The 18,466-nt window shown below is 42.5% G+C and overlaps 1 protein-coding gene across 1 annotated transcript in view; it reads left to right on the forward strand.

Moving 5' to 3' along the window:
• NDUFS1 (NADH:ubiquinone oxidoreductase core subunit S1) overlaps positions 1-18,466 on the forward strand; it is a 219,565-nt gene that overhangs the window by 55,575 nt on the left and 145,524 nt on the right. Inside the window, exons 9-11 of the mRNA XM_053698653.1 lie at positions 2,634-2,768; positions 3,631-3,745; positions 4,322-4,467. Of these exons, the coding sequence (XP_053554628.1) occupies positions 2,634-2,768; positions 3,631-3,745; positions 4,322-4,467 (396 nt within the window). The remainder of the gene's footprint in view (positions 1-2,633; positions 2,769-3,630; positions 3,746-4,321; positions 4,468-18,466) is intronic.

Here is an 18,466-nt window from a genome sequence, read left to right on the forward strand (position 1 = left end):
ATGTCTTGCTTTCCAGACCTCCTTAAGGTCATTTGTGGCTCGGTGTATGGAGGTGATTGGTCTCATGGTGTCCAGCATGGACATCATTCCTTTGCCAGGTTTCACCTCAGACTGTTGCAACTGTGCATGCTGAAGCAGTGGAACGGCGATCATCGGATCTTTCTCAACAGATTTCTCTGGACATCCGATCAAGAGAACCGCTCTCTTGGTGTGTTTTTGTCCGGATCACTTGTCCTGAGGAACATCCGTCTTAAGGCCAACTACGGTTGCGAGTCTGTCAGGATGGGGAGCTTTTTGGGGTGCCAAAGAGAGGCACAGGGTCTTTGGACTCAGTTAATCAGATTCCAATCGGACAATATAACCTTGGTGGCTTATATCTACAATCAGGGGGGGCGAGAAGCTCCCTAGCTATGAGGGAAGTATCTTGCATTCTGTAGTGGACTGAGACCTACGTTTGTTCGCTGTCAGCGATCCACATTGCAGATGTGGACAACTGGGAAGCGGTTTTCCTCAGCAGACAATCCTTTCATCCGGTGGAATGGTCTCTCCATCCTGGGTATTTGCGGAGATTTGCAAGAAGATATGGGTCGAGGTACAGGGATCCCCAGGCGGAGCTAAAAAATGCATTAGCGGTGGCCTTGGAGGTTAAACCTAATTTATCTTTCCGACGGTTACCACTCCTTCCTAGTGTAGTGGCTCAAATCAAGCAGGTGTCAGTGACTCTGATTGCTCTGTCTTGGTCACAAAGGATATGGTTTGCGGATCTAGTGGGGATGTCTTCATCTCCTCCGTGGAAGTTACCTTGTTGCAGGGATCTGCTGACTAAGGTCTTTGTTCAGCAATGTCTCTAGATTCCCTGAGGCTTACTGTGTTGAGATTGACCTCTTAGTCCTAGCCAAGAGAGGGTTTTCTGAGAGTGTTATTTTTACTCTCATTCAAGCTCGTAAGCTGGTTGCTCGTTGCATCTATCATAAGTTGTGGAGGACCTACTTATTCTGTTCTCCAGGATGAACTGGAGAAGGGCTTTTCTGCAAGTCCCCTGAGGAGACAGTTTTCAGCCCGGTCTGTGTTACTGCACAAGAGTTTCGCTGAGCCTCCAGATGTGTACAGTCTTTTGTTAAGGCTCTGCTAGGATCAGACCTGTGTTTAGATCTAATGCTCCTCATTGGAGTTTAAATCTTCTTAAAGTTTTGCAACAAGCTCCATTGGAGCCTATGCGTGAAGTAGACAATAAATTGTGGTCTTGGAAGGTTCCTTTTTCTACTGACTATTGCTCCCTGCGCACAGAGTATCTGTGATTGCTTCCTTGCAATGCGTCCCTCCTTATCTGGCTTTCCATGCTGATGAGGCTGTTCTACGAACCAAGTTAGATATTCTTCCTAAGGTTGTGTCATTTTGCAACATCAATCAAAAGATTGTGGTTCCTTTCTTATGTCCTAATCCTTTGTCGAAGGAACGTTTAACGTAATTCTGGATGTGGTTTGTACCTTGAAGTTCTATCTCCAGGCCACAATGGAATTTAGACGTACTTCTTTCACTGTTTGTTCTCCTTTCCAGGAAGCGTAGGGGTCAGAGAGCCTTTTAGACTTCCTTATCTTTTTGGCTGGGGAGTGTCATCCGTTTAGCATAGAGTCAGCGGGACATAAGCCTCCTCTGAGGATTACGGCTCATTCTACGAGAGCAGTGGTTTCCTCTTGGGCCTTCAAAAATGAGGCATCCTATGGATCGTAAGGCGATTCCAACTTTTAGAAGTTTGTTGTTTTTGCTTCTGCTGAAGCAGCCTTCAGGAGAGGTTTTGCAGGCTGTGGTGCCCTCAGATTGGGGTTCGCCTCTCTCTCTTTTTTTTTTTTTTCCCCTCCCATTAGCATACCGTGTACTCTTGAGCTTGGGTATATGTTTCCCACAAGTAAGGAATGCAGCTGTGGACTCTTCCCATATTAAGAAGGAAAACATAAATTATGACTCGTCAGATAATTTACTATCCTTCTGTATGGGAAGAGTCCACGGCTCCCGCCCATGTTCTCTGATGGGCGGCCCTAAATATAAATGTATTCTTCTTGGCACCTTTTTCACCCTGATGTTTCTCCTACTGTTCCTTGTTCCCTCTGCAGAATGACTGGGGTTATGAGGAAGTGGGGGGAGGTATTTAAGCCTTTGGCTGGGGTGTCTTTGCCTCCTCCTGGTGGCCAGGTTCAGTATTTCCCACAAGTAAGGAATGCAGCTGTGGACTCTTTCCATACAGAAGGAAAGGAAATTATCTGGTAAGTCATCATTTGTTTTTTTCTTAGTTCCCTTAATATATTTTGTTGAAAAGCAGGGACATATGCTTAGGAGCTGGCCCAATTCTTGAGCACTATATAGCAGCAGTTTTGCAAGAATGTTATCCATTTGCAAGAGCACTAGAGGGCAGCCCTGTTTCCTGCTATGTAGTGCTACAGATGCCTACCTAAGTAACTCAGATTATCATGATAACAAAGCAAATTTTGACAGAAGCAAATTGGAAACTTTTTTTTTTTTTTGCACTCTGTCTGAATCACAAAAGAAAATGTTTGCTTCATATTCCTTTAAACATTTTATTGGTGTGGTGTTAAATGTTGTTGTGTTTAAAATTTTTCTCTCATTTTTATGCACAGAAAGACTGAAACTATTGATGTTATGGACGCTTTAGGTAGTAACATTGTAGTAAGCACAAGAGGTGGAGAGGTAATGAGAATCTTGCCAAAGGTGCATGAAGACATTAATGAGGAGTGGATCTCTGATAAGACCAGGTATATACAGTTTTATAATGTGCAGTGTTTGAACTGACTTTGAACTAAATGCAGTGAATCTCTTGTTTTTAAAATTTTTGCTTAATGAAAATGTGACTCATTTTAAAATCTGTACAAAAAAAAAACATTTAACCAAAAACACTTGTGCACAAGGCTATCCTGCCACTTGATCATTTCAGTGGCAGTTTACTAATTTCTAATAACTGCATTAAAAGATTAAGACATTAGATTACTCTTACTTACAACTGTAAGCACACAAGTAAGCTCTTCATTTAAATTATTTTGCCTAGAGATTTTTGTTTATCGTGTACATAACGACAAATGGGTGTTTTTGTATGTGTGTGTTTGTGTGTGTGTGTATATATATATATATATATATATATATATATATATATATATATATATATATATATATATATATATATATATAATTTTACATGTTCTATTTTAGGGTAGCTAACACTTTTTTAGGAAACGCATAAATCAATTGAAGTGATTGGTCATACTAAAATAGGTTGCTCTAACAGTAGATAAGCATGACGTCAGGCATGTATTCCATAAATCAATAATCCAACCAAAAATCTGCATTGTTTGAGGATGAAGTGCATGTGCATAAAAAAAAAAAATATCTACTATGTATTCCCCCTGAAGCATTAATAAAGCAATGTGAATCTGAATAGTTAAATATGGTTTACCTTTATTGCAGATGTTAACCATAAATCTGGTTTACTTCTCCAATTCAAGATAATAAAAACAAAAAGTATGTTGACTAGTTAATGCGAGAAATGTGAAGAAAGTCGGATAAATGTTCAAGCTCGTGACATATGAGTTATATTTTACTTTTATTTTGTTAATGCTATAGGTTTTCCTATGATGGTCTGAAACGTCAGAGACTGACCCAGCCAATGATCAGGAATAGTGAAGGTCATCTAGTTCATGCAACCTGGGAAGATGTGCTCACACAAGTTGCTGGAGTGGTGAGGCTTTCTGATTTGTAAGACATGTTAAAGTGAAGCTTAGGTCATAACAACATAAATTGATTAGTTGCAGTAAATAAGAGCGATGATCCCATACGCCAGGGTGAGAACTATTATTGTGCCAGTGTTGCATAGTAAACATATTCAAAATATCTATCCTTTAAAGGGACACTGAACCCAAATTTTTTCTTTTGTGATTCAGATAGAGTATGACATTTTAAACAACTTTCTAATTTACTCCTATTATCAAATTTTCTTCATTCTCTTGGTATCTTTAGTTGAAATGCAAGAATGTAAGTTTAGATGCCGGCCCATTTTTAGTGAACAACCTGGGTTGTTCTTGCTGATTAGTGGATACAATCATCCACCAATAAAAAAAGTGCTGTCCAGAGCTTAGATGCCTTCTTTTTCAAATAACGATAGCAAGAGAACGAAGAAAAATTGATAATAGGAGTAAATTAGAAAGTTGCTTAAAATTGCATGCTCTATCTGAATCACAAAATGTGGGTTCCGTGTCCCTTTAAGTCTAGACCTGTTCTATATCAATCTACCAATATCTGTGTTTTTCTATTCCAGTTGCAAAGTGTGCAAGGAAAAGATGTAGCTGCTATTGTTGGTGGTTTAGCGGATGCAGAGGCACTCGTAGCCCTTAAAGACTTGCTGAACAGGTTGAATGCTGATACCCTGTGCACAGAGGAAGTCTTCCCAAGTTCAGGAGCTGGGTATGTTGGACTGGTTGAATATTTATCTAGGTATAGATGTATGTAAATGTTTTCTTATCATGCATATTCATGTTTTTGAGATTGAACACTTATCAAATACGTTTTCAAGCTTCCTTTATACTAAGCAAAAATCAGACGCAAATTTATGGCATATAAATGTCATAAATTGTCATTCTAATTTGTTTCATAATAAAGTAATCTTATTGCATATAGTTTGTATAGAGATACCATGACAGTACTCACATTTTTATATCTTTTAGTGTGTGTGTATACACACACACACACACACACACACACACACACACACCGGCACTCGCCAGCAGAATCACAGTAATTTTTTAAAGCAAAACTGGGGGAAGTCAGTTACATTTGGCGCCAAAGGATCAAGCCCAGGACCACAACAATTTTCCCCCTTCCTGGGACCCTAAACCAGCACCCACACAATGCATACTTACAAACAAACCAACTGGGTGACACATGCTTTTGTAACCTCCCCTATGTAAATACAAAACACAGGAATGGACTGCACTCACAGACTGGACTGGGTACATATCCTAAGCCACAGCAAACTCCACAGCCCTGAACACTGACAGACAGCTGCAAAGTTCCAGCAACCCAGGCAGTTAACCCCAGAGCAGCCTGGATGACAGGACCGCAGAGAAGCATTACAAATATTAACACAACACACAGAAAACCTGGCACTCACCAGCAGATTCACTGTATATAAAATAGCACAAGGAGGAGCACTCCTCTGGTCTTTACAATATAAATATAGGATTTATTCAATCATGTTAGTGACGTCTTCAGACTATATATAATGAAAAAGTGCACATACCTTACTTCATTTGTACCCTCCACTAGACACCCCCGCTGCAAAACCGGAAACTCTCCGGCGTCCTGGCCGCACCACTGCGCAGGCTCAGCCTATTGCCATGGTTACCAGAAGCGGCGTAATTAAAACTGTAAGAGACATCGGAAATAGTTATACAAATGCAATAAACAACTGCTCAACTTTCCAGCACATATAATCTTTGTCAACAGCGGTAAATAAATGGGACTAGATTTCTAATACTAGTAATACCAGATTGTGCTAACGATCTATAAAGATAGCTAAAAGTAAGGAGCTTTAACTGAAAACTAAAAAAGGCTAGAATAAATACAAAGGGCAAAGAACTGATAATTATTACTGGCTAGTAATAGCCTTACAATTAAAGAGCGGAATAGAACAACATGTTACAAGAGCAACCAATTGAAAAAACAGTTACAGAAAACAGTGCCAGTCCAGGTGTGTAGTCAAACCCCAAGGCACCAAGGTCCCCAGGTTGAATATCCACCTGGACTCGCACTGTAACAACATTCTGTCCCTGTCTCCCCCTCTAGTAAGAGGGGGGATGTGATCTATAATCACATACCTCAAATCAGTGACGGTATGGCCAGTCAACTCAAAATGTTGTTCCACCGGCTGCTCACACCCCTTTCTCACTAGGGCTGCTCTGATTGCGGTACGGTGGTTGGCCATATGCGTCCGGAGGTCATCCACCGTCTTCCCAACATAGAATAACCCACATGGACAGTGTAATAAGTACACAATAAACGTTGTTGTGCAGGTTACTCTATGGCGGATGGTGTATCTACGGTTTTTACCTGGGTGGGTGAAGAATTTTGTGGTTAGTAAGCTATTACAAGTTGTGCAACCAGCACATTTATAGCAGCCTGGTTTCACTGATTGTAACCAGGTGACCTTCTTGTAACCGGATCAACCTTCAAAAGAATGTCCCTAATGGATCTGGATTTCTTGAAGCCCACTTTAGGGTGCTACATCTCTTTTTTAAATGGCAAATTCTTATCAGTTTCAATGATGTTCCAATTCTTCTTCACCAATTGGGGCAATCCTCTGTTATCCGTTGTATAGGCTGTTGTAAACATCATTCTCTCACCATCCTTTGGTTTTTCTGACGTCAACAAAGCGGTTTCTTGATCCATTTTCACAAAGGTCTGGAAATGCTGCTGGATATATTTCCCTTGATATCCTCTTTGTAAGGATCTAGTTTTCATCTCTCCAAGTTGTTCACGTGCTTGGCTCATATCACTGTTGTTCCGTATAACCCTTTTGAATTGGGAGACAGGGGGAGCCTTTTTCAGTGATGCTGGATGACAACTGGTTGCTTTCAGTAGCAAATTTCTGTCCGTATCCTTTCTGAACAATGTTGTGTGGCGTTGACCTTCTTTAATATAAATTCCTTAATCAAGAAAATCCACCGTCTGTTTGTGAATGGTCATCTTGAATTTTAATGAAGGAATAATTTAATTTAGTGCTTTAAACCAATTTAGCAGCTCCAATTCCGTACCACTCCACAGCAGGAACAGATAGTCGATGTAACTCTTAAAGTAGTTAATGTGATGGCACTTAAATAGATCAGTGTCCCACTCTTCGAATTGAGCCATATATAAATTGGCGTACGATGGGGCCATATTCGACCCATCGCCGTCCCCATCAACTGTAGGTAAAAAGCATTCTCAAATTTGCAACAATTTCTCGTTAGACATAATTCAAGCAATCTTTCAAAATGTTAAACTTAAGAGTCACAAAACCCAAATCTTTCTTTTGTGATTCAGATAGAACATGAAATTTTAAACAACTTTCTAATTTACTTCTATTACCAAAGAAAACAAAGAAAATTTGATATCTTTGGTTGGAAAAAGCTCAGGAGTGTGCACGTTTTGGAGCATTATATGGCAGTGCTGCCATCTACTGCTGCGGTGAAACTGCTATTTCCTGCTATGTAATGCTCTAGACACCCACCTAGATATCTCTTCAACAAAGAACATCACGGGAACTAAGCACATTTGACAGTACAAGTAAATTGAAATATAATTTTTTATTTTATGCTGCCTGAATCACAATTTAGTTTTTTGGAGTTTCATATTCCTTTAAATACACAGTATTTATCAAAGGCAGACACCATTAATTGCTTTGCTCTGTGCCCCTTACAAAGGCAAATGGCATAAATAAGAACGTTTTTATTTCAAATGTGTGCTCTAAAAGTTTTAGACCACAAGCTTATTAAAGGAACATAACCCCAAAAAATATCTATCTTGATTCAGATTGTGTAAAAATAAATCCAAATGTACTTTTATTATAAAATTTACATTGCTCTCTTGACTGGAGCACAGCAGTTTTATAACTGTTATACGTTTGCAAGAACACTAGGTGGCAGCAGTGTTTTTTCTGTTATATAGGGCGCCTGAATATCTCTTCAGCAAAGAGTACTAAGAAGTACACTGAAAACCTTTTTTTTTTTTTTTAAATTGTTTTCTCTGTCTGAATTACAAAAGAAAAATTGTGGGTTTCATGTCCATTTAAAGGGACAGTAAACATACAAAATGTTATATAATTCTGCACATAGTGCAGAATTATATAACATTATCTTAGCGGCAGCTTTATAAAATTTAAAGCATTTCCTGATTTTATTTCACCTTGAGCGGAGTCTAACTTTGAAATAAAAAAATCAAGAAAATGCTTTAGTTTTATAAAGCTGCCACTAAGATAATGATATATAATTCTGCACATAACATTATTTTGTATGTCTACTCTCCCTTTTAAGGGAAAGTAATAATTTTTAATGCATTTGTAAGGATTCGGCTTTGTTCGTCGCTCCAGGAGGAGGCAAAGACACCTCAGCCAAAGGCTTAAATACTCCTCCCACTCCCCTCATCCCCAGTCATTCTTTGCCTTTCGTCCCAGGAGGTTGGCAAAGAAGTGTCAATTTTTTTTTTCTTTTTGTCTCTTATGGAGGGTAGTACGCTTTGGCATGGGACAAGAGTTTTAAATAGTCCTGTCAGTCTCTGTGAGGGCTTGGATGAACGTTAGAGTCCGGAGATGCAGGGAAGTGTCTTTCTGCGAAACCATCCCGACTCATTAACAGCTCCTCAAGCAATCAGCATTGCCGATCTTCGCTCTGCTGCCTTCTTTCTTCTCTCAAGTCCATGGCGGAGGCAATGCTATTATCCATCACACTTGAAAGGCCGTGTTCCTGTTCCACGGCGTAGATTCCGGTAATATCGTTTCATGAATGACTGTAATGTGAATGTTTTCCCGAGAGGCTACCACTTGGCGGATCTTACTTAACATAAGTGAGTCTCTGCTAGTATCTTGGAATCAAGGGTTAATATCTCCTGAGGGGGGTTATTGAATGGGGGGGGGGGGGGTTATAATCATGTTTATGTGATTCAACCTGCTTATGTGTGCTGTTTACTGGGTTCGTGGTTTGGAACATTGAGGCCTTTGGAAGTGACGTGAGCTTTTGGTTGGGCGCTCTTTTTTGGACTGTACGGTTCACCTTGTGGTCGTGTGTGGTTCCGTTCCGTTTTCCATTTCCGACTGTGTTGTGTAGGAAATATTCTAGTCCGCAGGCGTCTGGTCATAGGAGGTGGTGAGTGCCCCAGCCATTGTGGGTGTCAGGTGCCGTTTTTAGATTTTTTTTTTTGCATATCCTCTATCTAGTTATGGAGGATTCTGATGCTGTGACTGTTCAAATTCAGATTCAGTTATGGAGGATTCTGATACTGAGACTATTTTAATTTCAGACTCTGTGTCTGGTGACGAATCCGTATTGGCCTCGTTGACACATGTCAACCAGTTTTGTTCCGTATGCCATATGAGAGCGCCTTGTTCCTCGGGCTTGGGGAATCAAGGGACAACTGATCCTTCCGCCTGTCCTGTCCTCCGAGAGGTGAGTTCCCTACAAATTCATACTTCTACACATGCGGATTACCCAGTTTGATTCTTCAATGCAGGGTGGCGTGCTCCCCCCTGGAGATTGCAGCAAGTTTTCGCTTCCGCATAATGTTGGCGATTATTTGTCTGCGTCCAGACGTTTATTTGCGAATGTGCTCGTGCCCTATTGTCCTGGGCCTTCCGCCTTGGGAGGGCATCTTCAGTTCCCTGCGGGTGTAACTGTCCCTGAGTGTTGTGCCTTTCGTTACAGGATTGCGCACCTTTGCGTATTGCTTAGACATTTGGGGATGAGGTAATCTCCTGATTGTCATTTGAATGAGATCTTTCCCAGTTCTTGAAAGATAGGGCTCTGTTTGGTTGGTCCTGCGGGTAGGCCTGTGTCTTTTTGGGTGTTAACCTCCGGGTTGCCTTATTTTTTTTATTTTTTTTGTATCCTATGGGATGTCTTTGTTTTTGTTTCCTTCGGGAACCTTTAGGCAGTATTTGAGGTAAGTGCTGCCCTTTTCTGGGATCTAAGGAGTCTCAGTGTTTGTTTAATTTGCACTACGGTACATAAGGGGTTAATGGTAAACCTTACTTATGTGGGGACAGTTTCAGACTTTCAGAAAATAAGTCTTACTTGGGCAGTGATTAGGTGCAGGCACTGGGGCTGGAGTTATGTTGCTAAGTTTATTTTCACTAAAACGGAGGGCTCTGGTGGTTTCACTTTAGTTTTTTCCCTGAGATGGAAGCAGAGACTTGCAGCACGCCCATGAAGGGCAGGACTTCCTGTTTATTGGAGCCTCTGCTTGTAGCACTATTTCCAAGCAGTTGCAGGTCTTCAGATGTGCTGTACAGGAGTTTATCTGGGCTAGAGCAGCATGTAGAACACTTTTCGTGCGCTTTTAGCACAGATGCGGTCCTAGTTCGTTTTTTCTGGCAGGTTGCAGTAACGGATCGTTTCTACAAGGGATCTGGTAGCATTGGTTAAGGTAGGAGAAACTCGGCAGGTTGCTGTGGTGCAGAGGTTTAATTATTGCTTACATTTTCTAACCGTTTTGGAACTACAGCAAAATTAGCAGTTTGTCAAGAGAAAGAAAAAACATTTAAATTTAAAGAGACAGTAACGGTTTTTGGATAATTTTATTGTTATTGTTATTCCCAGTATTTTTTCTGCTCAATAACAATATATTATGTGAAAAAATGAACCTAGATGAGGTGCAAGCTGTTACATGTGCTTTATGTCTTGATGCAAATGTGGAACCACCAATCCCTTTCTGTCCTCCATGTATTGAAAGGACTGTGAATTTTAGGGATAACATTTTTGCTGAGCCAATCTCCTCTGACAGATGTTGTCCAAGAGTCCTCTGATTTCTGCAGCAACTTTCTCCCCAAGTGTCCCAAAAATTATCGCCCTCACCAGCAGTGCCCTGCATGTCTACTGTAGTTCCTTCTGGAATTTCACTACAGGACATAGCTTCTCTTATGTCTACTACTATCTCTGATGCTCTGTCTGCCTTTCCAATGTTGCAGGGCCATCACAAGAGAGTCCATTTCTGCAGTTAGCGAGGTTTCTGATGCTGTGGTAGCTATCTCAGAAGTCTCTTCTCACAGATCTGAGGAAGAGGTTCCTGCTCTGGCATCTGAAGGAGAAATCTCAGATTCGGAGGAGGTGTTAACTTTGACCAACTCAGAAGTGGTATCTTTCAGGTTTAAACTGGAACATCTTCGTCTCTTACTTAGAGAGGTTTTTATTACCCTAGATGATAGTGACTCCACAGTGATGGTTGTCCTCCTAAAGTCTAGCAACTTAGACAGGTATTATGAGGTACCTTCCTTTACAGATGTTTTTCCAGTTCCTAAGAAGGCCTCTGAAATTATTAATAGAGAATGGGAGAGACCTGGTATTCCTTTCTCTCCTTCTCCTATTTTCAAGAAGATGTTTCCAATAGCTGACTAGGTTAAAGAGGTTTGGCAAACTGTTCCTAAGCTAGAAGGAGCTGTTTCAACCTTGGCTAAGAGAACTACTATCCCTATAGAGGATAGCTGTGCTTTTATAGATCCGATGGACAAAAAATTAGAGGGTCTACTCATGAAAATTTATGTTCACCAGGGTATGCAGTGGCAACCGGCGGTCTGTATAACTACCCTCACAAGTGCGGCAGCCTACTGGTTTGATGCTCTGGCTGATGCCCTCAGGCGAGAAACTCCCTTGGACGAGATCCAGGACAGGATAAAGGCTCTTAAGCTAGCTAATGCCTTTATCTTGGATGCCACGCTTCAAGTTATTAAGTTGGGGGCCAAAATTTCAAGCTTCTCTATCTTGGCTCACAGGGCTTTATGGCTGAAACCTTGGCCTGCGGACGTTTAATCTAAGTCAAAGCTTCTAGCTGTCCCTTACAAGGGGAAGACCCTGTTTGGTCTTGAGCTGAAAGAGATTATTTCTGACATTACAGGAGGTAAGGGTCACCTTCTCCCTCAGGACAAAAAGATTAGGCAGAAAGGAAGACAAAGTAATTTTCGTTCCTTTCGCAACTTCAAGGGATTCTCTTTCCCTTCTCCCTCAACTAAGCAGGAACAAGCTAAATCTAATTGGAGACCTGCCCAATCTTGGAATAAGGGTAAGCAATCCAAAAAGGCGGCCAATGACTACAAGACAGCATGAAGGTTTTGCCCCCGATCCGGGACAAATGGATCTGGTAGGGGGCAGACTCTTTTTTTTCGCTCAAGCCTGGGTTTGGGACGTTCAGGATCCCTGGGCTATAGAAATAGTGTCTCAGGGATACAAGCTGGAGTTCAAAATTTGTCCTCCCAGGGGCAGGTTTCTAATTTCAAGGTTATCTGCAGACCAGAGAGAGAGGTGTTCTTACATTGTGTAGAAGACCTCTTAGCTCTGGGAGTGATCGTTCCTGTTCCACCTCAAGATCAAGGTATGGGATTCTATTTCTATCTGTTTGTGGTTCCCAAGAAGGAAGGAACCTTCAGACCAGTTCTAGACCTCAAGAGTCTAAATAACATTCTCAGAGTGCCATCCTTCAGTATGGAAACTATTCGTTCCATCCTTCCCTTGATCCAGGAGGGTCAGTTTATGACAACAGTAGATTTAAAGAACGCGTACCTTCATGTTCCCATTCACAGGGATCATCACAGGTTCTTAAGGTTTGCCTTTCTAGACAAGCATTTCCAGTTTGTGGCTCTTCCTTTCGTCTTTCCACGGCTCCCAGAATCTTCACATAGGTTCTGGGGTCTCTTCTTGCGGTGCTTCGTTCAGGAGGCATTGCGGTGGCGCCGTATCTGGACGATATCCTAGTTCAGGCGCTGTCCTTTTAGCTAGCAAAATCACACATGGACCTGGTAGTGGCTTTCCTAAGGTCACACGGGTGGAAGGTGAATCTAGAAAAGAGCTCTTTAGTTCCTCATACAAGAGTGACCTTTCTAGGGACCATCATAGACTCTCTGTCTATGAAGATTCTTCTGACAGAAGTCAGGAAATTAAAGATTATCGATACTTGTCGAGCTCTGTATTCTTCTCCTCGTCCTTCTGTGGCCCAGTGCATGGAGTTAATAGGTCTGATGGTAGCGGCAATGGTCATTGTCCTGTTTGCTCGCTTTCATCTCAGAGTTCTGCAGTTGGACATGCTCAGACAATGTAACGGAGCTTATTTGGACTTGTCCCCTTGACTTCTATTGGCACAGGAGACAAGAGAGTCTCTTCTTTGGCGTTTGTCTCTAGATCATCTCTCCCAGGGAATATGTTTTCGCAGACCATCCTGGGAGATTGTGACAACAGATGCCAGCCTTCAGGGGTGGGGATTATTTTGGGGCTCCCTAAGGGCTCAGGGGATATGGTCTCAGACAGTCTCTTTTGCCCATAAACATTCTGGAACTGAGAGCGATCTACAATGCTCTCCTAACCTGGCCTCAGCTAGCATCGGTTCAGTTTATCAGGTTACGGACAACGTAACGTCAGTGGCCTACATCAATCATCAGGGAGGAACAAGGAGTTCCTTGGCGATGACAGAGGTTTTCAAAATAATTCAGTGGGCGGAGGCCCATTCTTGTTGTCTGTCGGCAATCCACATCCCAGGGGTGGACAACTGGGAGGCGGATTTTCTGAGCAGACAGACCCTTTCATCCGGGGCAGTGGGAACTCATCGTGTCTTTAAGAAGAAAAGAAAATGTATGCTTACCTGATAAATTTATTTCTTCTTAGACACGATGAGTCCACGGCCCGCCCTGTCCTTTTTAGACCGGATGTTTTTTTATTGTAAACTTCAGTCACCTCTGCACCTTGGCTTTTCCTTTCTCTTCCTAACTTCAGTCGAATGACTGGAGTGGGAGGGAAGGGAGGAGCTATTTAACAGCTCTGCTGTGGTGCTCGTTGCCTCTTCCTGCTGACCAGGAAGTGAATATCCCATAAGTAATGTAGATGATCCGTGGACTCATTGTGTCTAAGAAGAAATAAATTTATCAGGTAAGCATACATTTTTTTTCTTTTTTTTTTTTTCCCCTACGAGGGAGAATTTATGCAGCATGCCGGTTAGGACCCTAAGTGCAGGCTGGTCCTGTCCGGTTCGTTCAGTCTTGTGGCTGTTCAGACACGTGGCGCTGTTCTGCTCTGCTGGTTCAGTAGAAGCGCCGAGTGCTCAGGTTATCATTGTTTTTCATGTTCAACTAAGCATTCGAGAGGACCTGTGGCTCCGTGAAGCGGGAAGGATTGTTTCAGTCCTTATAGCCTTCAGTCATAGATGACCAGGCAGGGGAGTTTTCCGCTGCGTCACTCTGTAATCTGATATCATCAGAACTTAGAGTTTTCCTCCCCTATGCGGTGGAGGGCTTAGCGCCACATTACCGCAGTTTGACCGGTTTGGCCTTAGGTTTTAGGGCTCTGGATTTGTCCTTTTGGGCTTAATCTAACAGCTTGTTTAGGATAGCTGTCTAGCACGTGGAAGGTTTGCAGTTTAAAAACCTGTTGCAGCTCTTCGCACCTTGCAGGTGTACATGTAAGCTGTTTTTATAGTGTATCTAGATGCAGACTGTCTGAGTTATAAGAGACCTTTGGGTCTTCTTCCATTGTCTCTGGGTGAGTTGGATCTCCTTTTAGAAATCTGTGTTTCCGGGTGATGATTGATCCCTGTGGGGTCATTGTTTAGCTCTGGGTTTCCCTGAGCTGGGAAGGCTTAATGCCTTTCTCTTCCCTGTGTCCTCTGCTTGTGTGGAGGTGATGGGGAGACTAGCCCTGCTATAGGGATTTTTCTTCTGTTATGTGTGATCAGTCCACGGGTCATCATTACTTCTGGGATATAACTCCTCCCCAACAGGAAATGCAAGAGGATTCACCCAGCAGAGCTGCATATAGCTCCTCCCCTCTACGTCAGTCCCAGTCATTCTCTTGCACCCAACGACTAGATAGGATGTGTGAGAGGACTATGGTGATTATACTTAGTTTTTATGACTTCAATCAAAAGTTTGTTATTTTAAAATAGCACCGGAGCGTGTTATTACTTCTCTGGCAGAGTTTGAGGAAGAATCTGACAGAGATTTTTTACTATGATTTTAACCGGAGTCGTTAAGATCATATTGCTGTTCTCGACCATCTGAGGGAGGTAAAGGCTTCAGATCAGGGGACAGCGGGCAGATGAATCTGCATTGAGGTATGTGGCAGTTTTTATTTTCTGAATGGAATTGATGAGAAAAGCCTGCCATACCGTTAAAATGACATGTATGTATACACTTCAGTATTCTGGGGATGGTATTTCACCGGAACTACTGTGTTAAAGGTCACTAATCCTTTTTAATAACTATTCTCATGTTAAACGTTTTTGCTGGAATGTAGAATCGTTTACATTGCTGAGGTACTGTGTGAATAAATGTTTGGGCATTATTTTCCACTTGGCAGTTTTTTGCTTTAATTGTGACAGTTTCGTTTCTCTTCACTGCTGTGTGGGAGAGGGAGGGGCCGTTTTTGGCGCTCTTTGCTACGCATCAAAAAATTCCAGTCAGCTACTTTTATATTTCCTGCATGATCCGGTTCATCTCTGACAGATCTCAGGGGTCTTCAAACTTCTTTGAAGGGAGGTAAATTCTCTCAGCAGAGCTGTGAGAATTCTTATAGTGACTGTGTATAAAAAACGTTGTTTTGTTTTCTTATGTACAAATTTAATTAGTGTTGTTTTTTTTTACTAATGGGAACAAACCTTTGCTAAAAGTTGTGTTGTTTTAAAATTTGATGCAATAACTGTTTTTCAGTTCATTATTTCAACTGTCATTTAATCGTTAGTACCTCTTTGAGGCACAGTACGTTTTTTGCTAAAAAAGATTATAACCAAGTTGTAAGTTTTTTGCTAGTGTGTTAAACATGTCTGACTCAGAGGAAGATATCTGTGTCATTTGTTCCAATGCCAAGGTGGAGCCCAATAGAAATTTATGTACTAACTGTATTGATGCTACTTTAAATAAAAGTCAATCTGTACAATGTGAACAAATTTCACCAAACAGCGAGGGGAGAGTTATGCCGACTAACTCGCCTCACGCGACAGTACCTGCATCTCCCGCCCGGGAGGTGCGTGATATTTTGGCGCCTAGTACATCTGGGCGGCCATTACAGATAACATTACAAGATATGGCTACTGTTATGACTGAAGTTTTGTCTAAATTACCTGAACTAAGAGGCAAGCGTGATCACTCTGGGGTGAGAACAGAGTGCGCTGACAATGCTAGGGCCATGTCTGATACTGCGTCACAGCTCGCAGAGCATGAGGACGGAGAGCTTCATTCTGTGGGTGACGGTTCTGATCCAAACAGATTGGACTCAGATATTTCAAATTTTAAATTTAAATTGGAGAACCTCCGTGTACTACTAGGGGAGGTCTTAGCAGCTCTCAACGATTGTAACACTATTGCAATACCAGAGAAACTGTGTAGGTTGGATAAATACTTTGCGGTACCGGCGAGTACTGACGTTTTTCCTATACCTAAGAGACTAACTGAAATTGTTACTAAGGAGTGGGATAGACCCGGTGTGCCGTTCTCACCCCCTCCAATATTTAGAAAGATGTTTCCAATAGACGCCACCACTCGGGACTTATGGCAAACGGTCCCCAAGGTGGAGGGAGCAGTTTCTACTTTAGCTAAGCGTACCACTATCCCGGTGGAGGATAGCTGTGCTTTCTCAGATCCAATGGATAAAAAATTAGAGGGTTACCTTAAGAAAATGTTTGTTCAACAAGGTTTTATATTACAACCCCTTGCATGTATCGCGCCGATTACGGCTGCGGCAGCTTTTTGGATTGAGTCGCTTGAAGAGAACCTTAGTTCCTCTACGCTAGACGACATTACGGACAGGCTTAGAGTCCTTAAACTAGCTAATTCTTTCATTTCGGAGGCCGTAGTACATTTAACCAAACTTACGGCTAAGAACTCAGGATTCGCCATACAGGCACGCAGGGCACTGTGGCTAAAATCCTGGTCAGCTGATGTTACTTCTAAGTCCAAATTACTTAATATACCTTTCAAGGGGCAGTCCTTATTCGGGCCCGGTTTGAAAGAAATTATCGCTGACATTACGGGAGGTAAGGGCCACGCCCTACCTCAAGACAAGGCCAAAGCTAAGGCTAGACAGTCTAATTTTCGTCCCTTTCGGAATTTCAAAACAGGAGCAGCATCAACCTCCACTGCACCAAAACAGGAAGGAGCTGTTGCTCGTTACAGGCAAGGCTGGAAGCCTAACCAGTCCTGGAACAAAAGCAAGCAGGCCAGAAAACCTGCTGCTGCCCCAAAGACAGCATGAACCGAGAGCCCCCGATCCGGGACCGGATCTAGTAGGGGGCAGACTCTCTCTCTTCGCCCAGGCCTGGGCAAGAGATGTTCAGGATCCCTGGGCACTAGAGATCATATCTCAGGGATACCTTCTAGACTTCAAATTATCTCCCCCAAGAGGGAGATTTCATCTGTCAAGGTTGTCAACAAACCAGATAAAGAAAGAAGCGTTTCTACGCTGCGTACAAGATCTGTTAACAATGGGAGTGATCCATCCGGTTCCGTGGTCGGAACAAGGACAAGGGTTCTACTCAAACCTGTTTGTGGTTCCCAAAAAAGAGGGAACTTTCAGGCCAATCTTAGATTTAAAGACTCTAAACAAATTCCTAAGAGTTCCATCGTTCAAAATGGAAACTATTCGGACAATCTTACCCATGATCCAAGAGGGTCAGTACATGACCACAGTGGATTTAAAGGATGCTTACCTTCACATACCGATCCACAAAGATCATCACCGGTATCTAAGGTTTGCCTTCTTAGACAGGCACTACCAGTTTGTAGCTCTTCCATTCGGATTGGCTACGGCTCCAAGAATCTTCACAAAGGTTCTGGGTGCCCTTCTAGCGGTACTAAGACCGCGAGGGATTTCGGTAGCTCCGTACCTAGACGACATTCTAATACAAGCTTCAAGCTTTCAAACTGCCAAGTCTCATACAGAGTTAGTTCTGGCATTTCTAAGGTCGCATGGATGGAAAGTGAACGAAAAGAAGAGTTCTCTCTTTCCTCTCACAAGAGTTCCATTCTTGGGGACTCTTATAGATTCTGTAGAAATGAAGATTTACCTGACAGAAGACAGGTTAACAAAACTTCAAAATGCATGCCGCGTCCTTCATTCCATTCAACACCCGTCAGTAGCTCAATGCATGGAGGTGATCGGCTTAATGGTAGCGGCAATGGACATAGTACCTTTTGCACGCCTACACCTCAGACCGCTGCAATTATGCATGCTAAGTCAGTGGAATGGGGATTACTCAGATTTGTCCCCTACTCTGAATCTGAATCAAGAGACCAGAAATTCTCTTCTATGGTGGCTTCATCGGCCACACCTGTCCAGGGGGATGCCATTCAGCAGGCCAGACTGGACAATTGTAACAACAGACGCCAGCCTACTAGGTTGGGGCGCTGTCTGGAATTCTCTGAAGGCTCAGGGACTATGGAATCAGGAGGAGAGCCTCCTTCCAATAAACATTCTGGAATTGAGAGCAGTTCTCAATGCCCTTCTGGCTTGGCCCCAGTTAATAACTCGGGGGTTCATCAGGTTTCAGTCGGACAACATCACGACTGTAGCTTACATCAACCATCAGGGAGGGACAAGAAGCTCCCTAGCAATGATGGAAGTATCAAAGATAATTCGCTGGGCAGAGTCTCACTCTTGCCACCTGTCAGCAATCCACATCCCGGGAGTGGAGAACTGGGAGGCGGATTTCTTGAGTCGCCAGACTCTTCATCCGGGGGAGTGGGAAC

This window comes from Bombina bombina, chromosome 1, assembly GCF_027579735.1.
Source record: "Bombina bombina isolate aBomBom1 chromosome 1, aBomBom1.pri, whole genome shotgun sequence".
In the NCBI taxonomy this organism is placed as follows: domain Eukaryota; kingdom Metazoa; phylum Chordata; class Amphibia; order Anura; family Bombinatoridae; genus Bombina; species Bombina bombina.